At 40.3% G+C, this 24,850-nt stretch overlaps 2 protein-coding genes and 1 long non-coding RNA gene across 9 annotated transcripts in view; 2 read left to right on the forward strand and 1 right to left on the reverse strand.

Moving 5' to 3' along the window:
* Positions 1-11,089, forward strand: part of MTA1 (metastasis associated 1) — a 155,768-nt gene extending 144,679 nt beyond the window's left edge. For 4 of the 6 annotated variants that reach the window (XM_088153134.1, XM_088153130.1, XM_088153132.1 and 1 more), the window contains one exon: positions 1,161-11,089. In XM_088153134.1, the coding sequence (XP_088009260.1) occupies positions 1,161-1,299 (139 nt within the window). In that variant the 3' untranslated portion in view covers positions 1,300-11,089. The remainder of the gene's footprint in view (positions 1-1,160) is intronic. The other 2 variants (XR_015798316.1, XM_088153133.1) reach the window with 2 other exon arrangements.
* LOC148214112 (uncharacterized) overlaps positions 1-24,850 on the reverse strand; it is a 70,224-nt gene that overhangs the window by 26,905 nt on the left and 18,469 nt on the right. Inside the window, exons 2-3 of one of the 2 annotated variants that reach the window (XR_015798321.1) lie at positions 24,324-24,455; positions 10,527-10,737 (exon numbers count right to left, since the gene is read on the reverse strand). This is a non-coding gene — a long non-coding RNA (uncharacterized LOC148214112). The remainder of the gene's footprint in view (positions 1-10,526; positions 10,738-24,323; positions 24,456-24,850) is intronic. The other variant, XR_015798322.1, reaches the window with a different exon arrangement.
* Positions 18,088-24,850, forward strand: part of LOC103050163 (cysteine-rich protein 2) — a 90,064-nt gene continuing 83,301 nt past the window's right edge. Inside the window, exon 1 of the mRNA XM_088153138.1 lies at positions 18,088-18,130. Within this exon, the coding sequence (XP_088009264.1) occupies positions 18,091-18,130 (40 nt within the window). The 5' untranslated portion in view covers positions 18,088-18,090. The remainder of the gene's footprint in view (positions 18,131-24,850) is intronic.

Below are 24,850 nucleotides of genomic sequence, written 5' to 3' on the forward strand. Positions count from 1 at the left end.
TGGTAGTTGTTTCATTTCATCTTTCACTATGCTAAGCTTTCCTGTACTCATGCTTCTCACATTCTATATTCTCACTGTAATTCTGTCTTTGCAGCTTCAGATTTTCTTTTCCTGTATGGCAGCATCAGGACCTAGATGTCCCAAAGTTTTAATCTAGCCATGTCATAAACATCAATAGTACTCTGAAAGATCCTCAGCTCTTCCTCAGTAGCATGTTGAGTGCCATCCAACATGAGGGGCACATCATCCAGCACTATATTGTCAATTATTTTATATTTTCTACCCATGTGGTTTTCTTGATAAAAATACAGGAGCAGTTTACCATTGCCTTTTCCCACACAGTATGAATTGATACCTTTGCCATTGTCACTAAAGCCTCCCACATCTTCCTGTATCCCTGCTGCCCAATATAGGTTCCTGCTTCCTTTAGCTTGGGCAGTTGGGATGATCTTCGTGCCTTGGGTAACTCTGCTGGGTATATATACTCTTGGCATACACTCCTGGCATTCTTCATACATCTCTCCCAGGAACATCCTCCTGTCATGATGAGGCAGCACAGCAAAAATTTGGGGTGGGGGGGTAGCAAAGAAAAAATTCTGATGTGTAAGAATTTTCATATAGCTCTAATTTGCAACAAATAAGAGAAAGCTGCTGGATCATCAGGCATTGATAATCTCTAAAATCTGTTTTCTACTTAGGGCTGAAAGGGAATGAAATGTAATCAAAGGGAAATTAAGGTGAAAAGGAAAGATGGAATCAAGTAGGGAAGGGAAGCTAGGACTGAATAAATCTGGGTTCAAATATCATTTCACCATGAAATTTAGTTTCTCTCCTCAACTCTCTCAGAATAATCTACTGTACATGTAACAAAAGAATTATGTGGATAAAATGGAAAAGGGAAATGTGTTCTTTCTGCAACTTCTTTGAGGAAGACAGATATGAAACACAGTATATTTTCTGGTATATGTGAAATTTCCAGGAAAGAGAATTTTGTATTGTAATTTCCATTAACTGTGGTCCACCTTTTTTTTAAGGAGCAAGCAATCTAAATGAACAAAAAAAATCCAGAAATAATTTACAGAATCAGTAATAGATCGCTAAGGAAGACTGGGATTTGCAAAACACATTCTCTGACAGATTTTTCTCTTCATTTTTCATAGAAAAATTCGCAAGCTGCTTTCCTCCTGTGATGCTAAGAGAGCTGCAAGAAACCCCTACAAACCCATTGTCCTCCAGCCATCACAAGGCATGTATCTGCCACAGCCTCTGAATGATGAACCAATAATAATTGAAGACTAAAACCTCTTGAATGATACTTAAAACATTGATAGAATTGTCAGATTCTGGCAATTCACACATACTTTGTTCTGTGGCTATAGTATTGGATCCATTGCTGATTATAAACTACAGGAACGAAACTACATTTTTCTTAAATTCAACACTGCTCTGTGACTTGATGGGTACAGACTGCAAATCAATGTACTTGTTTCTCATTAGAACAATTTTTTCCTTGTCATTTATTCTGGTCCTTTTGTAATCAAGTTGAGAAGCAAACTAAATTTAACTTATTGAAAAAAAAGGGGATAATAAGCTTAATATACTCTTTTCTGTTTCTGTAATCCATATGATTTTGCTTTATGACTGAGATCTTATTGTCGAGCTGTTTCAGGAGACTATTGTACAGTGTGTGTGTGTCAACAGTATCATTTTAAAATTCCATTTATATTATTATTTTGTTGTTAGAGTATTGATTGTGTATCTATAATATCTGGAAATATAGAATCTAGAAATGAGAAACAAGTTCACTGGGCTTTTTGCTCCTGCTTGGATAAAGTTATCTGAAGCCAAAATTGATACGGAGAGTATTAGTGTTTCAGTTGTGCGGTTGGAACTTGGCAAATAGGATTTCAAGTTTGTACTGTTTCTCCTAACAACCCTGATAGTTTTCCTTCATCTTTGCGAAATCCTCCATATGCTCTAATTCCTGTCTAATTTCCTTCTGATAGTGGAGGCAGCAGTCACACAAAAACCTTCCCAGAAGAGTTCCTCTCTTTAGATTTTTTTTTTAAGTTTCATTTGAAAAATGACTAGTCAAATTCTTGCTTTCCACAAACATGGCTTTTCCTTCATGTTAAACTAGTTTACCAACCATGCAAAATACAGTCTTTTAAAGGTAATAAATATTTAAAAGACTTGTATGTTAAGCATTCATGTACATTTGGAAATAAAGAAAGAAGGTTATGACAGGCTTCCTCTCCTGGTATGTTAAGCAACATGGTTGACTAGCTAAAAGCAAAAACAATTATACTGGAAATTATTGGAATTTTCTTTTTTTAATAAATTCCATGGAAAGTATTGGCTCTTGGATGGAGGCACTCCCACACCTAAAGTCTCCAGCTGAATCCTTGAATTACTATATTCCCTTGTTATCTAGATTTCTACTCTCTTTTGTATTGTCTTGACCCACTTGGAATTACAACAAAACTTTTTTGCTTTGCTTGATTTCTGGATAGTAGTAACCCTGTTGCTTATCCCTCTGGTTGCAGATAAGCTCCTTTTACAGAACTTTAACTGTACAGTTATATTTATGGGTAGGACAGGATATGAATGACTATTCCATTACATGTTACTAACTGCAGCATCAGTTCAATATTCATTATTATGAATGAAAGTTATTCAAAACTAATACCTTTATCAGTTTTCACAATCACAATGTTACCACTGCTAGAGTGCTGTTATCTCTCTTCATCAGACAATACAAATGTTTTTAGTGAGAATTAATGTCTCACTAAAATACAAGAGACAAATTGGTGCTACACTCCCCTTTTCTCCTTTTCTCTTCTCTCATGAAGTCATTCTCTCCTTCTGGCTCGTCTCATGAGACAGACACTGTGGAAAGCTCCACAACAAACAATTATGGTAAGGAATTATGGCTGCTTTTTGAAACTAATTCTCTGGCGTTATTATCCATGTTTATGTCTCTTTGAACCTTGATCTTTTCTTTCCAGTTTCTGTATAAAATGGAAATTACAGCAGACAATACAAGGATGGTATTTTAGATAAACAAGAAGGAGAACCAGGTATTGTAGTGGCTTTAGGCCCGTTGACATGAAAGCAACATTGTAAAAGTCCATAGATCATATCATAGAGACAATAAAAAATCAATATAAAGAACAAAAGAGAAAATGAAACACTATAAGTACTAGAGAAACAGAACTGAAACAAGACAATAGTACTGGGCCATCAACAACAAGCATGCAAAGAAGTCCAACATCAGACTAGTAAACAAAGATACAACCACAGAACAGCAAGGCCAATACAATCATCGTTCCAGGTCTGCTCTCATGTGAAGGTTTTTACATCTCTGACACTGGAGCATCTGTAACATACCAGCTGCTACTCAGAGAACACTAATCAACTATTTGGGAATAAGACTTTGCACCTAAATAGTCTCAGTATTACTGAGTAGGCTTTTTTGTGTTTTCAGTCTTCTGGTTCTGGATTCTTGGCTATCTATGATCTGACTTACAGAAATGGGATCTAAACCTCCCATCGGACTCCAGGCATCACAATGCATTGCTGTGGGCATACTCATCTGCAAGTCTGAAATCCACAAGTGCTTTGGGTTCTACATCATCTTTGAATTAAAATCTTCCAGGGAGTCAGGACAATCTCACCCTATGGCAATTCATGGGTATATATCATTGAAGAGTACCTATTCCTGGATACCCCTTATTAGATTTTTCACAAATGGGGACATTTTATGATCAATGTCTTCATCTCACAGACAAAAAGATAATGAAGACTCTTTTGCAGTTCGGGGAGGGGGAGATGATCGCACCACCTAATATTGTTAGATCAGACTGCCAATTTCAAAACACTCTGAAAGGATTAAAGTGGAAATGGTGCCATATAGAAGTGTGTTAGGTTTTTAAAATAGATTTGCTTATTTAGATCATTATATTAATTTTATATCTGTTTCTAACAAGTGACGTTTTAATGTTTCATAGAATGATTTTATAGATTGCTTTCAAAGGAGTAGCTGAAATATTATCTAGAACTCTCAACATGGGTAGAAAATAGTTATGTTAAGATGGAAATGCAATAGATTGATTTTGAGCCAATCATTTTCTCAGCTCAGTTAACCTCACAGTACAGTATTATTGTTGTGGAGATAAAATGGCAATCCCTATATAAGCTATCTTGAACTCCTGGAGGACAGTTTAATAAATAAGTGTAATTAATAAAATAAAAATGGAACTTTAGTATATGAACTTTGGGCTGGTCACTGTCTTTTAGCCCATCCTACCCTACAGGATAGTTGTAGCAAAATGTGAAGGCTACAGTATTATACATATCACCTTGAGTTTCTGAAGGAACATTGGTATATTAATATAATGAATATAAATTTCAGTGGATCAGCAAGCATGGGAGCCCATATTCCTGGGCATTTCCAAGCACTAAAAAAGAAAAAGAAAGTACCATTTTTATTATGGTGGTTCACTGGCAAAAAGTTCTTCCTATGGAAGCTAACTGGGTACAAACATAGCTTAGTCAGTTGACAGATCCTGCTATTCTCCCAGGCCTCTAAAAGTACACTGTTAAGTATTTCATTCTTGCTCTTTAATTCTGTGGATTATTGCATTTTATATTTGTAAGATAAATACTATGAATATTTTTTAGAGACAAATATTACTTAATTCACTGTTGGTATTTTTTTCTGATTGTGAACTAGAATCTGAAGTTGGAAAAATTAATTCCAGATAAAACCATACACACATACGCATACACATAACAAATATGTATAATGCAAAAGTGACAAAAACAAAGACAATAAGGATTACATATGTTGTGGCTAGCATACAAATGAGAAGAGAACCTTATTTTTAACTAAAAATGGACAAATCATGAAGTTAATTTTAAGTCCTCAGAAAAAGGTTAACTCTTTCCTAGCTGATAGTATGGCCAGTAAAACTGATAACCCTTCCAGGCAAGCATAACCCATCCAATGTCAGGATGCAACTGCCGCAGAAAACTCAGGGTATCCAATGCCAAATCTCTGGGAATTCATTTTAAAAAGTTTATATAGGAAAAATAAATCCAAAGGCAGTGAACTACAGAAAAAGCAAGCAAACATCCTACATAATTAAAAATTGAAATGTTCTCATGATTATTTTTTATTCTGAGACTGAGTTCATGGTAGAGTCCTCCTGCCTTTTGAGGTTGGGAACTTCAACCTCCATACCTTGGGGTCTGGATCAGGTAAGACCCAGGAGTTCATGGCCTTCATCATAAGTAACTATGGGCTTGTTTCAGGTAACCTCTGGCCCAATGCATATGTGGGGTCATATGTTATACCTTCTTCTTGCCTCAGACATGGTACGTGATCTGGATATAGAGAGAATTTCCATCACCACTATTATCAGATTACACACTGATCTCAGATTGACTACAACCTGAGACATCTGCAGGGCACACAGATGCATTCAGATGGCCCACCCCAAATGCCTAATAGATCTGGATGTCTGGAATCTAGTAGGCCAAGTGTCTGATGAAGCAAGTTATGCACTGGATGAGATTTCTCCCAAGCAGCCTCTTCCTTCAGGCTGATCCTACTTGAATCCTTGGTTTATTGAGGACCTCCAGGAAATGAAGTGACAGAAATTATGTCGAGAGTACTAGTGGTAGAAAACAAAAAAATATTATTGAGTCCTCATGGGCAGGGTCTTTGGTGGTGGTGGTGACTAGGGCAGTGTCTTGTTTTATTTGCCGAGTGAACTCCAAAGAATAATGTGCTTTCTTAGCTATCTTCTGCCACTTGTGGGCTTGATCCATGCTCAGCCTGGCTCTTCCAGGGGACCAGGGGTACATGACTGTTTGGATCCAGGAGGCTGTCAAAGCCTTTTTACTACAGAACTTTGCTAGTAGCTCTTAAAGAGGTAGCAGTGTTTCCCTCCTGAAGAAATCCTCTCTGGACCTTGGGGCTTTAAATAACTATCAGCTGGTCTCCAATATTCCCTTTTCAGGGAAGATTGTTGAGACCATGGTGATGGATCAATTACGGAGCACTCTAGAGGAGTGAATTATCCAAACCCTTTTAGGTCAGGGTTTAGGCCCAGGCATGGGACAAAGACAGCATTAGTTACTCTCTCTTGGGACCTGGATGAGGAAAGTGCACTTATGCAGGTCCTCTTAGATCTCTCAGAGGCTTTTGATACCATAAACAGAGTAACTTACTATATTGTCTTATGGGACTGGGGATTGGAGGCACTGTCTCTTTTCTCAGAGGGCAGGTTCAATCTAAAGGACTGAAGGAGGAGGAGCAGTTAACTGCATGGCCCCTGCTTTGTGGAGTTCCACAGGGGTTGGTCCTCCTTCTGCTCTTTAACATGGGCAAGATCATCCTACACTTCAGAGTACAGTATCATCAGTAAGTTCCCTCAGGCTACAGAGAAGATGTATTGATGTACTTTCTCAGTACTTGGAAGCTGTCAGGGTCTGGATGGGGCAGAAAGGATGAAACTGAACCCAAACAAGGCAGAAGTTCCATTTGTCCATCGAGGCTCCCCACTGACAACAGTTATATCTGGACAGGTAGGCACTACCCTGAAGGAGCAGGTTCCTGACTTAGGGAATCCTTTTACACAGCTCCTGCTAGTGCAACAGGTAGAAGCTGAGGCTAGAGGGTCCTTCACCCAGCTTCAGCCTTACTTTGGGCAAGAGGACCTTGCTATAGTAACTCTTGTCCTCATTACTATCTGATTACCCTACAGTAATAATGTGAAGCTACAGATAGTTCAAAATGCTGTGGCCTGTGTGCTAATAGGATTTGTTGCTGAGACCATATTACTCCTTTCCTATGTGCCCTGCCCTGGTTACCTATTAGCTTCTGTGTGTAATTTAAAGTGCTGGTTTTGGCCTATAATGCCCTTTATGGCTTGGCACCTAGGTTTATGGCTTGGCACATCTGCTTGCTTCACTTAGAATCAGCCCCACCTATTACAACATTCAGTAAGAAACTGTTCAAAGTGCCTCATTTTCAGGAGATAAAGAGAGGTGTTGCTTCTCAGTAGAAGCCCTGGTTCTGTGGAACAGCCTCCCTGTGGAAATCAGGCTGGTCCCCTCCCTGATTGCATTCAGAAAGATGCTGAAAATATTACTATTTCAGAGGGCATTCTAGTTAGATTGGACCATCTCTTTTATTAAGGGGGCTATTTCATTCTGAGCTATTATTTTATTGTTATATTGTTTTGGTTTTATGCTGATTTTATTCCTACCACAGATGTTTAAGCTGTTTTATGGCTTCCTTCTGAGTCTCCTTGAGATCACTCTTAGTCTTAGGATGTTAGAACAGTGGAAGCTGGATTAGAAGGAAGAGGAAAAAAATATTCAGAACTCCTGGATTCCAGTGTTATATACAAAGTCCTGTGTACATTTGAATTGTTTTGGGAGAAGTGAGTTATCTATAAAGCTTAGAAAGCTTGGACAGCTTAGAATAAACCTGGACACCAGTTTGTGTTGGGGACAAAGGAGACATCTAGTTTAAGGACCATCTTACCCCTATGATGCACATACAATTATCCATGGCCAGTATGATGTAGTTTAGAAAACTGCCTTTAGGCAAAACAAAAATATTAATAATTGTTCCAGAGAAGAGGACAAGAAACATTGGATTTTAAATTACAAGAAAATAGTTGGACATCAGAGAAAAAATCCTAATAAAAGCTGTTCAACAATGGAACAAACTGCCTTGGGACTCACTGCACTGGAAGTATTTAAACAAAGACTGAATGGTCATCTGACAGGAGTGCTGTGATAGTGCATTCTTGCACCAGGCAATAGGCTGGACTAGAAATTCCCCTAGGCTCCTTTCATTCTATACATTCTATGATTCTATGACTAGAACCCTTAATTACATGTGCTAAATTTCTCTCATTTTGGCTGTTAGGACCCAACTGAGATTTTAAGCTGAAAATTGTACATGACCAAGGGGCTGATCAAAGCCATGTTTTAAAAGAATATTTTGAGATATGCATGAGAATATAGTTCTTTTACCTTTGAACCATCTGCACTAAAGACACTGGCCAACCCACTATTTAATGGTACTGATGTTAAGATCCTAATACCCTGGTAAAGGCTTATATGTTGCTTTTATAAATCTGAAACCTGCCTTTGACTCCATCCTTAGGGACAAACTTTGACTTAGATCAGCTTCTATTAAGAAAAGGATTCTTCATTTAATAATTTATCTTTACCAATATTCTACTGTTTGTGAAAATATGGACAGTATAATGATCTGGTAAACTCAGTTTTTGCTACAGAGAGTTTTTCCAAATCTGTTTAATCTATATATTAGTGATGTGGCTTGGGAAACAAATTGATAACCAGTGTAGCAATTAAAGCATAGGTGTTACACAGTTACATCTGTTACCTCCAGTTAACAGGCAGACTGCTGCAGTTTGGACCAATTAAAGTTTCTGGATTGTCTTCAAAGGCAGCCTATGTAGAACTCATTGCAGTGGTCTAACAGTGAGGTAACAAGGGCATTAGTCATCACTGGCATGAGTCCAGAAGCACCCCCAAATTGTGCAACTACTCCTAATGCAGAGTGTGATCTCATTAAGAGCTAAAACTGGAGCCAGCCATCTATCACCAACAAACAGCAATTCCATCTTGCAGGGGCTTAATCTGATTTTACTTTGATCCATCTAAGACCCTCACATCCTCCAGGCACAGGGTTGGAATTTCTTGGCTTAGCCTTAGGTGGCAATTGTATATCTCAGCATAATCCCCCCAAACTGATAGATGTCCTCTTCCACTGGCTTTATATAGAAGTTAAATAGCATGGGAAAGAGGTCCAAGCCCTACACTGGAACAACCATTACCTTGACTGCTCTTCCCCCATGCATATCAACTGAAGCCACTTGCTAAGGAGCAAAACAACTGCAAAAGAGTGTGTCCAATCCCCACCCCTTGCAAGCACTCCAGGAGGATGCAATGACTGATGGTATCAAATGCCACAGAGAGGACTACTAGGACCAGATGGAGCAAACTCCCTTCCTCCAGGTCTCAACGAAGATCACTCACTAAGGCAACCAAACATGTTTCCATCTCATGCCAGTCCTGAAACTTGACTGAAATGGGTCCAGAAAATAAATTTCTCCCAGGATCCTCTGCAAGTGAAGTATTATCACCTTCTCCAGAAGACTGGCCAGTAATTATCCAAATTAATAGAAGTGGGACTTAAACTATTGGCAAATCTTTTTTTTTTTTAATGTTCCTTCATGTTAGCAATTATTAACTTGCCTTTGACTGTTGTTTCTTAATAATTTTTGTTTTTCCTTTGTTTTTCCTTTCCCCTTTTTAACTTATGTTACAATATATTACCATTATTATTGTTATTATCATTATTATTAATGAATTCATTTGCTTTGCTTCATTAAGTATCTTGGGCTAAATTTGGTTATTTTATCCACTTCTTTTCTGTATTTTATAATTAATCGATTGTATATACAATACAATTGCATCACACTGGAGCACTATGTTTTTCAAAAGCAATGGGAAAATCTCCATCCCCACCCTGTTGATAGCTGCTGAAAGAACTATGTTTCTGCTAATCTCTTCCTAAACTCATAATTTGGTACTTAAGTCCCAAACTATTGGACATATTATTACTACAATAATAGTAATGTACTCTTCTAGCAGGTGTGCATAACTCTGGCAACACTTTCTCACTCCCTAGTTTTCTTAAATAAAAAAGCCACTGTATTTACTTCCTTGGAGAATGGTACTTAAATTCAAGGAAGAGAAGGAGCTACTTTAAAAAACTGACAGCAGCAACCAAGTGTTATTGCAATGGCATGCAGAGAATGTATGCCTCCTATCAGGCTCTTATCCATTTGAAGTGCTGATTGCAAAACCATCTGTCTGTCCTGTTTGGAATGATTATTTTCTCTTCTACTCCAAAAGCCTTTTCAGATGCTTCTGGTAAGAGGGCATTATCCCTGAGAGAAGGGAACAAGTCTTTTCCACTACTTGGGAGTATTATTTATAAAGGGGAGTTGAGCAGGTCCCACAAGTAGGGATAGTTTTCTACGGATGTGACCAAACTTGCACTTGCACTTCTATTGTCCTTACTGTTCTTTCCTGAATACATATTTCTCATGCACAACAATGTTTTCCCTTTAATTATTACTGAAATCATTTGATAAAGTTTGCCAAAAATAACATCCACAATATTACAGTGGGAGTACAAAATAGCTGGATTACATGAATATGAAATGTTCATTCTTGCAGCTGCCAAAAGATGCCATAACAGAATATTTTAATTAAATACCATTAATAAATAAGTCTGGGACAAATAAACTCAATGCAATAGAGTTTAGCAGTAGATTTCTGGATAAAACGATTGTACAAAATGTTTTTGCATGGACTAAAATTATAGATGAATTGGCTGTATTTGTATTTCGTTTGCCTAGATTCTAAAATAAATCTATTTACCCTCATAAAAACATAAAATTACTTACTCCGTTTTCTGCACCAATCTGGCATTTATTCTGGCACATAAAACCAAAATTTGTTTGCTCATTGCTTTACTGAAGAAAGTAACCGTTGGTTGTCTTGACGTTTCCCTTGAGAAAACAACATAGAAAACACTGCCATCTGTGGAATACTGTGTTGTCCTGGATTGGGATTTTAGTTCCAGACCAAGTTTTTCTAAGAAGAGTTTTCAAAACCCTGCAAAAAAAGCAGTGATTGTTAGCTTTCTAGAGTGCAGCCTTCTTTATGGTAATCTCTTCAGAAGAAATTAGGTTGGAAATCAGATTTTAAACAGAGTTGTAAAAGAAACTAATGATTTTTAAAATTCATCTCTTCTTTGAGGAGACTTTTATCATGCCCCTAGAGCAGTGTTTCTTAAAGTGTGGTCCAAGGATCCAAGACCCTCTCACAGGTCCACAACTTCAAAATTATTGGCCAGATATTGAAGATATTTGCAAAAAATTAAAACAATGTCACTCTTCTCATTTCTATTTTTATTTGTTTAAAAAATATAGCATTTTTTCATGAAAAATATTTTACATTAATATCTAATGGGTTTAATATTGTTATTTTTACATGATTCAATAAATAAATATTATATGAATGTGTCAAGTTTAATTTTTAATACAGTAAATTTTGATAAACATAACCCATACAAATAAAAGGTCTTTTGGGGTCCTCCATAATTTTTTAAAGTGGGAAGGGGTCCTGAGAGCAAAAAACTTAAGAAATGCTGTCCTAAAGCATACTTCTGAGACTTAGAGACTTAAGGGATTTTACCAATATATTTAACAAAAAATGATAGATTTGAGCACACAGTTCTCAAGCATATTCTTGAGGTTTTCTGTAACAGCTCATGACAAACGGTCATATCTAAGATGGCAACAGGAAGGGCTGTTTGTTAATGGGGGCTCGGTGTGATTGTGTATTTGTTTTGTTTTGTTGTTTTTGTTGGGTGGGAGCCCCAAGATCACCACAGTTGGGTTAGTTACCCATCTAACATCAAGAGGGGAGAACTGGGAGGCCAGTAAGTGCTCACCAGCTCCCTGGCCTGCTGTGAAGTCCTGGGAAAGCCTGGAGTCTCAGCTGCTGTTGCTAGAACCGGGGGAAGAGTGGGAGGTGAGGACATTGTTATTGCAAAGTCGGAGGTCATGGAGATCAAGGTGCCAGCCTTGGAGACAATGGAGGCTGTGGTGATCTTCATGGTGGCCTTGGAGGCATGGAGGTTGGTGGTGGTGCTAGAATCTGGGGGCTGGAGGCATTCCTTGGCACTGATGGCAATGCAGGGGCCTGTGTACCTGCTGGAGCTGCCAGGCCTAGTGAAGGGGGCTGTGGCTGAGAAGCCTTGGTATCGCAGAGCGGTGGGGGCTGGCATCATGGACTGCAAGATGCTGGGGGTGGTGACTATAGCAGGTGCAGCAGGCATGGCAGATGCACAGACCGTTTTTTTCTATATCTCCTTCCTGGACCGTTGTCCATGGAGATGTGGCTGCTCTGTCTGTCCTGGGCTTTCCATCTTCTAGAGGTGTGATTTTCTTCCATTTATAGGGGCTGGTGTGATGGGCAGGACCTGGGTATTTTTCTCCCACAGGGGCTTGACCCCCTGAAACCACCAAGTACTTGAGCAGATGAGATGGGTTGTAGGACTTTTGGTTTGGTTTGGATATGTTTGGGGAGGGGGAAGAGAGATTGAATATATGTGCCTTGGCCTGCGGGGAAGTGAACCAAAGAGTGGAGAGGGCAGGCAAGGCCACCACAATAGTAGTGGGTAGTGAGAAGTAAGGCAGGAACCTGAAAATGGACCACACTCTGGGACAATGGGCCCACTGTTTGAAAGTGTTTCTGCTGTCCAGCCCTGGCTTTCACCCTTGGGACTTGACTATTGGATCCTCAGTGGCCCTGTGCTCTGGCTGTTGCTTCTGAATGCCAGGTCATTATATAACAAAGCCGCCCTCATTCATGATCTTATAATGGAAAAGAGTGCTAACTGGGCATGTTTAACTGAGACCCGGTTGGACCTGGAGGGGAGTGTGCCCTTTTTGGAGTTGTGCCCACCCAGGTTTCAGGTTTTGCATTAGCCAAGACCCCAGAGGGGGCTGTTGTCAACTGTGAATCCTTACAAGCTCCCAAAGGCTCCTGTAGAAAATAGAGAGGATGGCCTTGAGGAACAGAGGGAAGGTCTATTACCAATGCAATTAATAAATAAACAAGGCTTGAGTCCATACCAAGAAAGATTTATGAAAATTCCTCAGAAGCCCCCCCCCCCAAATTTATATGAAGATAAAAGAAGGAGGGAAAGCACATTCAGATTTGCAAGATTCTGTAACTATAGTTGTTCTAGTAAAAGTAGCTTTAGGCCTATGCAGTTTCTGTTTCTGATCTCTTATAGGGCTGACAGCTCCACTCCATAGATAACCAGATGTGGGTTGCTCTGGTTGAGACTGAGCTTAAGGAAACAGTAAAGAATGCTGCTGGTGTATTGTTCTCCTTGTTGCCCTGCAGCATCCCTGCCTGAGCTGCTATAGGTTATTTGAGGGACTGCCTATCTTCCATAGTTTCTGCCTGGCCAGTACTTGCCAACAGAGATTAAACAGTGTCATCTATTGGATCCCAAGAAGTGTGCCTTCTCTGGGCCTATCCTCTGGAATGAGATCCCCCCCATTGGCATTCTGTAAATTTTTGAAGACTTGGTTGTTCTCCTTGGCCTTGGGTTGAGATGGATGGGACCCCTTGTTGAATGTGTCTTTGTCTATTTGTGTTTGAATGACCATATCCTATCTTGTTCTGTTGGGGTTTTTTTTATGGTGTATTATATTATGAGCTGCTCAGAGTCAATTGGAGTCAGGTGGCACCTAAATTGAATTAAATAAATAAATCCTCAGAATAAACCTTATTTATTACATTAGGCATGTTCAGTAGCTTCTACTGAAGTTGTCCACACCCAACACTCATGATAAAATGAACTGGCCATTACATCAATATACAGGAAATGAATAGATATTTGAAAAATAGTATAGCTAAATGTTTTTAAATTATAGCCTTGTAAGTTTTAAGAACCTTCAGATTTCACTTAGGGCTATTCTTGAGCTACACCTGATTTCTTAGTTTAGATTCTTATTGTGGGGTTCAAGAAGTATTGAGATAAAATTACTATGGAGATTATGAAAGCACTCTTCAAATTCATGAAAAGATGACACATAGAAGTAGAATAGGACCTGTTCTCTCTTATTTCAGACTGCAGGAGGACAGGAAAGCAGATTCTGAATTAATTTGAGTTGGGAGAGAAAAACCACAACTTCCTAACAGTAAGAGCAGTTGACATTGAACCTAATTACTAGAGAAGCACTAACCACTAAAGATGGAGCAACATGTTCCAAATGTCTAAAATGCTTGACTTTGGGTTCCTTCACTGAAGAGTGGGCTAGATAATCTAAATGGTACTTTCTAATTCTATGATTCTCTGGGGATAAAATAGAAGAGAGGGCAATCATGCATATTACCATGAACCAGAGAGTAATAGCTACCAGAAGCAATCCCTTCAATATCAGAGTAAGGGAAATTAGATATCTTCACTGAATTTGTTGGATTTTTTCCAAGATAACTTTTAAAGTGCTGGCTAATCTTGGAAAATGATACTCATAAGGCTAAGCAGCAGCTTTAGCTGGAGCCCAGGCAGCTATTCTGAGGGACTCTAAAATCAACCACAGAGCTTCTTATGGTGGCTGTCAGAGCAATGCTCTCAGGGTATGGGTGGCAGTGAGATTATCTACTCTAGCACTACTTTGCTGTTCCCATAAATAGCAGCAACACTGTCTCCAGTCCTTTCTACCTCTTAGACAGAATAAGTGTGACTGCAACAAAACATTGGCAGCAAAGGTCGTACACATTTCAGCAGCAAGAATAGAAGAAGCTGGCAAGTGGGGAGAAGACTGACAAGTAACAGACTGCAAGAGCATTATAAGAATGGTTGTTGGTAACTATAGAGAAAACACAATCAAAATTTGGTGGCAATTAAGTAAAATGTTGAAGAACCACACAAAACCCCATAGACAGGTACTGTATGTGTGGCCAATGAGTTGTCATTGATAAAATGTTGAAAAATATTTCCATAGTGGCCCACTTGAAGCTTTCCTCCAATATGAGGAGAAATCATCATCATCATCATCATCATCATCATCATCATCATCATCATCATCTAACCAACATATAATCAGTTCATTTGTTTATTCTGTTAGATTTATATCCCATCTCTCTTCAAAGCAATGTACAAAGCAGTACTTCCTCCAATTTTCTTAACAGCTATGTGGGATATGATAGGCTGAGAGAAAGTGACTGGGCTAAAGTTATTGAGTGAGCTTCCATGGCTATGGGATGGATTTCAGCCCTCAGTTTACCAGGTCCAGGTCCCATATCTTAACCACTCTACTACACTTGCTGGGTAACCAAAATATTGTTAAGGCCTTGCATGTTGACCCCACAAAATCCCTTTCAGCTCTGTAATTCTTGATTTTGGGCATATCCACATGTACCATTTAAGCTGCTCCTGTCCCATGTTCATGCCGGTTTGACTCTACACTGGCTTAAGAAAATTCTCTCTGGACTAAGATACTTTGGCAGCAGTTTGCAAGGTATTCAGTTAAGACTGCAGGTTATCATTTTTTCCCATTGGTCTTTTCATTCCCTTGCTGCTGTGGCCTCCCACCTTTTTCTTCTAAAAAAAGCGATCGCCAATCACTTTTATTCCTATGTGGTTGAATACTCACATATACAGACACAAAGTTAAATTAATTGAATATATACAAAGATTAAAGAATTGAAATGCAGATACATGCACAACAAATAGCTAATCCTCCCTCCCTCCCTCCCTCCCTCCCTCCCTTCCTCTTTATTGTTTTTCTAGTCACCTGAAACAGAAGGCTTTTACCCCCAGCTTCCAGATAGCGCAGTTTTTTAAAAGGCGAGGGGGAAAATTACCCACTGCAGAAAGATACTGATAAGAAAAGAAAAGATTTTTCTTAAGTTTTGAAGACACAACTTTCTCTTTCCCATGTAGTTCTTAACCACTACACTACTTCCTAAGAACTTATGGAGTTACAGAACTTATAACATTGTATGATAAGCATTGGTTCAGTTGAAGGGGTGGTCCTTCCCCTGCGAAATAGCCAACAAACTGCTGGCTTTAGATTGAAGCAAACTGAAGTGCTCTAGCCCAAATGGATAGGAGTACCTGAACAAACATAGGAAGGAAAATATATAATGTATTTATTTATTTAATTCAACTTAGGTATCTCCTGACTTCAAATTGACTCTGGGTGATTCACAACATCAAAATAAAATAACAAATACACAATCGGAATAAAAACGTGAAACTGTCAGGCCTAGCCCAAGGAACTCCAGGAGACCATGCAGATTCAGTACAGCAATGTTTATTAGCTACAACCTCTATCAAGAATCTTCCCTAACTGAAACTCTGTTCCCACAGTAGCAAGCGAAAACAGAGTGAATTCCTCAGGGGGGTGCCAGCCTCATTCTCTTATCTCTTCCCCTCCCTTCTGGAGATGAAAGAGGATGCTTCTCTCCCTGAGTCTGGCCTTCATAATTCCATTCCATCATAGAAACAAACATAAAACAAGATGGTGAATCTAACCCACAACTATATGAATCACAGACCTAGCAAGAGGCTCCAACCACCCTAGCCAACAGCCTGGGGGAAGAGCCAGCTCTTTAAGGCCCTCCAGAACACCACCAGGGTGGGAGCACCCAGATCTTGGGGGGAATCTCATTCCAGGAGGCAGGCATCATGACAGAGAAGGCACACTTCCAGGGTCTCATAAGATAGCACTGCTTAATCCAAGTAAACTGGGGCATGCCAACCCTGTCAGATCAAACCAGCCAGGCAGACACCACAGGAGATAGCCAGCCCTCATGTAACTGGGCCCTATACCATGTAGGACTTTATAGATCACAACCAGCACCTTGAATTGCAGCCAGAAGCAAACTGGCAGCCAGTGCAGCTTGCAAAGCAAAGGTGTCACATGAGCACACAGAGGAATGCCCTTCACTGCCCACACTGCTGCATTCTGGACCAGTTGAAGCTTTTGAGTGATTTTCAAGGGCAGCCCCATGCAGAGTACATTGCAGTAATTGAGCCATGAGGTGACTAGGACAGAAGTGACAGTCTGAAGTGCTCCCTAATGTAGGAAAGGGCACAAGTGGTACATGAGATGAAGTTGTGCAAAAGCCTTCTTGGCCACCACTACCACCTGCTCTTTAGGCAGAAACTGTGAGTCAGAAGACCCCCATATTCCACACTGCTCTTAAACAGGACAGTGCTACCCCTTTAACCCCAAAAGTTAAAGATGGACTATCCATGGATCTCGGTCACCCTAACAACCTCATCCATACACTGTTGGTAGGACTGAGTTGGAGAAGGCTCTTCCCTATCCAGACCCATATAACCTCCAGGCACAGGGATAGGACCTCAACAGCCTCACTTGACCAGCCTGGAGTTAAAATGTATAATTGGGTATCATAAGCATGCTGTTCATACCAAACCGCAAACCTGGATTGACCTGAGCCAGTGGTTTCACCTAGATATTGAATAAGAGGAGAGAAAGAGCTGACTCCTGTGGCACCTGAAGGAGGATTTTTGGGACCAAGATAAAAGCCCTTAACCCAAATACATCTTCCCAAGCAAAAGCATTGGCTCAGCTATATGATATCAAATTAGGCAACTACCCCCTCTACAAAAACACTTTCCCAGGAAAATCATACTGTCAGCTCAGCCATAAAACATTCAAGAAGGCCAAGGAATGCTGAAAAGATACTGGGAGGTAAGCATTGCTCTGGGAAATTAAAAAAAAACTCTCTGAAAAGAAACTGTATTCGTGGAGTACTGCTTCTTTGTTCTTTCAAAACCCCCACTGTCTTTGTAGCTTAGCCCCATTATTTATAGCTATACTCCAATGGCCTCACTGACCTCACTAGACACATGATGCATTACATATATCCAGTGCAATATCTGACTGCTATATTCAATTACATGTATGTTCTAATTTGCATAAGTTTATAAAGAGAGACTGTAACACCCCCCCTCCCTCTTAAGGCCTATTTTTACACCCAGTGTCGTCAATAAATCAATTTGTGACTCAGTGTAATGTGTCTCAGTCTCTGATTCAAGTGTACCCCTAAAATATTCTACTACACACCCCACAAAAGAAGGGCTGAGGGAGTAAAACAAGAGTAATTCTGCACTGCAACCTAAGCTGTTTGTCTCACATGCTGTTCCCAGCTGTTCCTGAAGCTGACATAACAATTCCCAGTCCAGATTGCAGCAGGTTAACAACATGGCAGGGTGATGTACAATGTACTGTACATTGGCCACAGCAAGACCTGATTGATTGTTTCCCTGCTTCTTGTTCTTCCCCTCCATGCAAGGAAGGCAAGCCTTGCTGGCTGACTCCTGTGTCAATTAGTCTACCAGTGCCTCCTTTTCCTTTTAGGGACTGTTCTCTCTTCACTACTCCCTGTGACTTTCATTTGTTTTCCCAGATGTTTGCCCACATGGATGCCTACACCTTCACTGGGAGATGTAAGTGTTGAATGGGGCATGAACTTTTAGGGTTGAGATAGTTCATTGACTTAACAAGCTATTGTTGGATCAACCTCATGATTATTAACAAAACAAAAGAACAGCAACTAGTGATGGCAAGAATATAGCCACCCAGCAGCCCAGGATGAAATAGTTGCACAGGACAGTGACTAGCCACTGGAGGAGAGGGGACATGCCAGGCACTGCAGCCTGTTGGAGCAGGGGCTGCTATTAGAATGGAATGAAGCACTGGAGACCATCCATTCTGAAGCACTTAAGTTGGTTTGGGTCAAAAAGCAGTAGTTTTTAATTGAGGTTGGAAAACATGGTTGCAGTATGCATTTGCAGTGAACTGGGAGTAGGAGGAAGATGACATTATCCATTTCCATACTCAGGAAGCAATGAGTGGCTCATGCTGGTGTATGGGCCAAGCAGAAAGTGTAAGTGTGCCCAAAATGTACTTTTGGAGTTTAAAAAAATGCATTAAGGTTGCTTTGAAGGTGAGCAGAGGATTGGATTGATAAAGAGCAACATTGTCTATTTCTGCCTTCCAGAAATGGTAGCCAGCCAGATCTAACAATGGGGCAAGAGTTACATCCAGATCTGACCCATATGATTTCTGTAAATTGAACTGTCAGTGTTAATGCACTGATGCAATATCTCTTGAGGATTACAGCAGCTGATAGCTTATAAAAACCTGATAATTTCAACAGTCTAAAAAGGCATAGGTGTTGGGTAAAAATGATACATATTTGTTCCCCTAATTAAGGCAGTGTGGCAGGTAAAGTTAAAGAAATAACAGTGGCTATATAGACAAGGAATATTTTAATAGCTGAGAAGGGGATGAAGTCAGTCACTGGATTTTGAAGGTTCCAGTTGTCCTGTAAATCTTAGAGAGGTGCCTCTGCCCTCTGTCTCTAGTAACCAGAAGACCTTGGGGACCACCCCCCATCAAGGTTCCCATTGTTCATACCAGATTCCCCCCTCCCTCAGTAGGAGTCAGAGATTATAGGAAAATGGTGCTAACCTTTTGTAAGTCCTGGTGTCCTATAAACTAGTCTCCTCAGCAGTTTATAAACTCTGCCAGTTTGCACCATTCAGTGCTAGGGGAGCTTGTCTATCTTGGCTGCAGAACTGTGCTTCTTGATCGTGACTTTATCATTCAGAGTCTACTGTACTTTATATAACTGTAACTGCTGGTTAGGGTTCCAGGGTTGCTTCCTCTGGATATTACACAGTGCCTCCTCTTAGGGGAACTTAATTTTGTCCTGCACAGGAAATTCCATGGCGCTAAGAATTCCCCTAGACTTCAGGCTTGCAAGATGATGATGATGATGATGATGATGATGATGATGATGATGATGATGATGATGGTGATGATGATTTTACTACAAATTGGGATCCATCAACAGAAACTTGATGTAAAATATATACATGTAGAATTAACAAATTCTGAGTTTAGGAACTTGCTTTCAGTATCAAAACTGAACTTTCCTCATAAGCATTCAATTTGATTACTCATAACATCTTAATGTTAGCAGTATAATTTAAAGCAGAGGAAAACATTTAGTTGCTGCAATTGTGTTATGATTGGTATCAGAAATCCTTGTTAATTTACTTTAATTTACTAATAGGTACTAGATGAACAGGTTAAGGACTACATGTAAAATGGGCTGCAAATTTTGGTTGTAATATAAACTAGACAAGTCATGACCCGTTGGGTCATCATTTCAGAGATATTTCCTTACTTAAACAGAATGACTAAGGGCAAAAAAGCAGGGGGAGTGTGACCGACTTCCCTCCCTCCCTCCCATTTCCACATATAATATAGGCTTGTGCCGTTTGCCCTCCCCTCACGACCCTCAGGAGAGTTTTGGTGAAGCCGTCTCCTCCTCCTTCTTGGCTGATCTGTGGAACTGCCTGCCACTTTGTTGTGGGGAGGTAGAACAAACAGAGACCTGGGCCATGAGGAAAACTGCACCCACTTCCCATTCTGGTTATCCCCAATGACCCCCTTCCTTGAGGGAGGAAGAGGGCTCACCCATCGTCCACCAGGTTGACCCCCTACCAGCTCTACCTCTCCAGCAGGTATCCAGGTCACACCCGCATCCTTCCCTCAATGCCCATCACCATTAAGAGATTTCAAATTTCAGCCTCGGTTCCAAAGCAGCCAATCGCTGCTCACCCATCAGGCCTTGCCACCAGCCGATTGGGCACAGGGGATAGAGGGAGGCAGGGAAGAGGTCAGGGATATGCTCATGATGATCATGTGACCTGGGCTGACTGCAGCAGGGCAGCAGTGCTGAAGCAGCCACAAATTTCAATCTCACAGGAGTAATGGGTTTGGATTTTGGATGCATTCTGTAAATTAGCCCATTTCTGATATACAATACTGTACTACTTCCTCTTTTAGGTACCCTATTTCTCTCAAATAAGGTATTACCCATCAAGCCCAATGTTCTACTGGTAGGATTTATCCCACCATGTTTCTGTAATCCTATTGTATCATACTTGCCCTTTTGCTTCATGTCATCCAGTTCATTGTGTTTATTATCATACTTTGTGATGATAATAATCATCACAATTGATCAGATTCTCAATGCTAAATATCCCTTTTCCTTTACGCCTCAATTTCCTTTCTTTCTTTGTTAAACCAATAATCTCTAAAACACTTTGCTACAATCTTCCTTTCCTCCTAGTAAGTAGGAAGTGGGATGCATGTGGTGAGCGCAGCAGGGTGCTGGAGTCTTGTCTGTCAAAGGGAGCTTGCCAGGCCTGGCCAGGGAGGAGGCAGTGGGACAGAGCTGGCGGAGGAGGCAGGGCGGCAGTGCGGGCAGTAGTTCCTCAGGTGAAAGTGGTGGCTGTTGGCACTGTGCAAGGCTCTTTTCTGCTGAAAATTTACTGCTGCAATCAGGTTTGCAAAAAAGAAAAAGAAGGTGAGCATGGAGGAAGGAGTTAACCATTCCATCCCCATACCCAGCTGACACAAAATGGATCCAAAGGTGTCATGCCTGTCATTCAGCCCATGATTGGCAATCCCCTGCCCTTGATCTAGAAGAAGATGGAAAGACTGTTCTGGATTCATGGGCTTCATACCCAGACTTCTAATTCTTAGGGCTGAGTGGAGTCCCACTTTACTAGCCATTTAGTTCAACTTATGTTCAAAATGTTGAAAAACTGACTTCCGTTTACTGTATGGAAGAATGCAAAAGGAAATAAGGCACACATTTATCTAAGCTCCAAAAATTATTCTGGTAACTGGATGCACACTTCCAAAGTTGTAGAGAAAGGCCTATGCATCACTTATTTATTTAGTGAATGTGTACCCCATAGTAATCAAGTAAGTACTGTAAGTAAGTAAGTTTATTGTTGCAATCACAGGTCATAACATATAGCATGCCATAAAATACAATAAAATAACAGTAAATTAGTAAGATTGCAAAATAAAGTAATAAAAAGAGTATTAGATGTAAAAAGGTTACAGCAAAATAAAGCCAAAGCTACAACTAAGAACTTAAGTATTTCTTTCTAAGTTTAAATGACAGCAGAGCAAAAGTAGCAACTTGGTTGCTGACATTTGGGAACACATCTGCAAGAAGATACAATTCTTCAAGGTCAGAGCCCTTGAGTTCACCTACGATCAGTCATTTGGCCCTGATCTCATTGTAAATGGGGCAGTGGGGTTCATAATGAATAGACAGAGAGACAGACAAACAGACAGACATTATCCATCACCCAACACCACAAGGACAGAGACATTGTTCGACAGGGAGCTTACAAAATCTCCCTTTGAGATATCCAGAGGCATGGTCTCCATTTTTAAGTAGCACCATGGGAAGGTAGAATTTCCAGCCTTAGTATGAGTTTATGTTTGTTACTGAAGTCTCAGGCTGATGAGGATCTAAATAATTTACTCTCTTTTTCTTGATTTAGGCAGACCACAAGCTGTAGGATATATTGTCCTGTATTGCATGATATCCTTATAAAAACCAGAGAAGATATTTCAGCTCAACACTTGGCTGGGCCAAATGACTTGAACATTTTTATCCCAGAAGATTTCCCTGCTATGAATACAAGTTATTCAGTAGATAGAAATAATGTGTCTGTTTCTGAACCAAATGCTTTATCAAACTATTAAATATATTGGTGGGAAAACATACAGTAGGCTTCCCATTTTGCATGTTGTGGTACCAGTTAGGATATGGTCACCTTTCTCTTATAATTGCAACATTTATATAGCTTTTAGAAGTACAGGTAGCCCTCGAGTTATGATGGCAATTGGGACCAGGGTTGTAGTCACTAAGCAGTTGTAAAGTGCGACGTCACGTGACCATATTGCTTAGCAATGGGAACCAGTAGTCCCAGTTGTCATCGAAACCCAAGATGCATGGGTCGTTAAGCGGGAAGCAGAGGGAGTCCCAGGTAAGGAGCACAGGGGTGCCACAGGGGTAAGGGAGGACCTGGGAGGGCCAGCGTAAGCTGCGCATGAGTCAGGGGAGTGGGTGCTCAGTGCAACGTTAGTTCAGGCCAGGAAATGAGGGTGGTGCTTTTGTGCAAGCACAAGGAGATTGAGGAAAGAGGGCACAGGGTACGTGTGATTGCAGAGAGGCCGTGGAAAGACAGCACAAGTGTGTACGAGCAAAGGGGGGAAGGAGGGTGCAGTGTGTGCAAGTGAAGAAAAGCTGGGGAAAGGAGACTTACCCCAGCACTTGTGACCTTTCTTGACAGCTTCCTATTGACTTTGCTTGGGGGAAGCTGGCAGGGAAGGGTGCAAATGGCGATCACGTGACCGTGGGATGCTGCAACTGGTCATAAGTGCAAGCTGGTTGCCAGGCACCTGAATTTTGTTCATGGGGACGCTGCAACAGCCAGAACTTCAAGGACCAGTTGTAAGTCCCTTCATTCAGCACTGTTGTAACTTTGAACGGTTGCTGAATGAATGGTTGTAACTCAAGGACTGCCTATAGATGCCTGAGGAAACTATTATCCACACATGAACTTAAACACAGAGAAGCAGAGAAGCTGTATTCACACCACTCCCCTTAACTTGGTTATTGAATTAATTCATTAATACATTGATGACAGAATGAGTAAATGGGCCGGGTTCATACATCACCCTAAGCTGCAGAATAAACCAAATCAAAGTTAATGCTAACTTAGTTAGCATTAACTTTGATTTGGTTTATTCTGCAGCTTAGGGTGATGTATGAACCCGGCCCATTTACTCGTCAATGTATTAATGAGTTAATTCATGAGTTAAGGAAAGGAAAAGAGAGCATGGCAGGAAGGCTCTTTATTGAGAAGATGAATGTGTTTGATATTGCCCTATATGACTGGCCATTATATACAGAGAAGCTTCAACAACTTTTTGAGGCAAACAGGATAGTGGCTAAAAATTTCTCTTATACTGAGCATTATGGGAAGCAAAAGATACATCTTATTAAGAGACTTAGCTGTCACACAAAAGCTCTTGCTGAATTGCATGCAGAACTAAGAAAAATAATGCAGAAGCATTATGGCTCCAAAACCATTATGGATTGCAGAGTGCTTCAAGTTCTGTAAGAGGAATCAAAAAGATAGAAGATCCATTGCAGCTTATACAGCTGAACTTTTAAAAAATGTCTGAGCATTGCCTATTTGGTGAAGGGCTAAATTATGCACTGAGAGATTAGCTAGTCCGTGAAATTCTGAAAGTAAGTTTTCAAAAGAGACTCTTAGCAGAGGTTAGCAGATTTAACATTTAAAACAGCATTTGAAATTGCTATCCCCATGGAAACTGCTGCTATAGATAGTACAGTATAGCTGCAGCTAGTTCAGTGCAGATTTAAAGGGGGAACCTGCAGAAAATGTATTAAAGAAGGGTATATTCAAAGAGTTTGTTGCTAAGGGAACAGCAAACCATTTGGTAAAGATAAGCAGTTCTAAACCATTACTTTAAAGGAGTGCAATAGGGCATACTATAGTATAGATTTAAAAAATCTGGTAATGAAAGTGAAACAGGGAGAGCAAACCCTGAAATCTATAGCTTAAAGGATTGAGACCACCAATATGGCTCACACCAAAAATGAATAGCGAAACCTCAACACAGTTACTGTAGACACTGGGTGTGCTGCATCAGTAATATCACAATATGAATTTTAGCAGCATTTAAGAGATGCTAAACTAAAGCTATTACAAATCATTTAAAACTTACCCTGGGGAAAAGTCACTCCCAGAAAGACTTGCACTCTGGAACTGTAATTGGCTGAGGAGGTTGCCGCTGGATTGGAGGTCCATCAACAGCCTGCACTCTGCATTTCTTATCACAGAGACCACTAAAAATAAGCTGAAAAGGGTATTGGATGATGCTTTGCTGTGTTCAAAGATGGCATCGGTATGCTCAAGCACATCAGAAGTAAAATAGAGTTACAAGAAAATCTCATGCTCAAGTTTCACAAAGCACTTCCAGTTTCATATGCCATATGCAAAAAATTAAAAACTGAACTGGATTGGACGGAAGTTCAGGGAATTATTTCAAAGACTGATTGGAGACCTTGGGTTATCCCTATGGTTCCAATAGCTCAGAAGAACAGAACTGTGAGGATTTGTGGTGATTTTAAGATTATAATTAATGCAGGTCTACACAGTCTTCTAGTAGGCCAGGAAGGTTAGGGCCATCTGGATTTCAGAGGGAAGGCTGTTCCATAAAGCAGATGCCGTGACAGAGAAGGCAGATCTCCT

Source organism: Python bivittatus, unplaced genomic scaffold (assembly GCF_059951505.1).
Source record: "Python bivittatus isolate LINGU-HERP-01145 unplaced genomic scaffold, Pbiv_v1 ctg000700_np1212, whole genome shotgun sequence".
In the NCBI taxonomy this organism is placed as follows: domain Eukaryota; kingdom Metazoa; phylum Chordata; class Lepidosauria; order Squamata; family Pythonidae; genus Python; species Python bivittatus.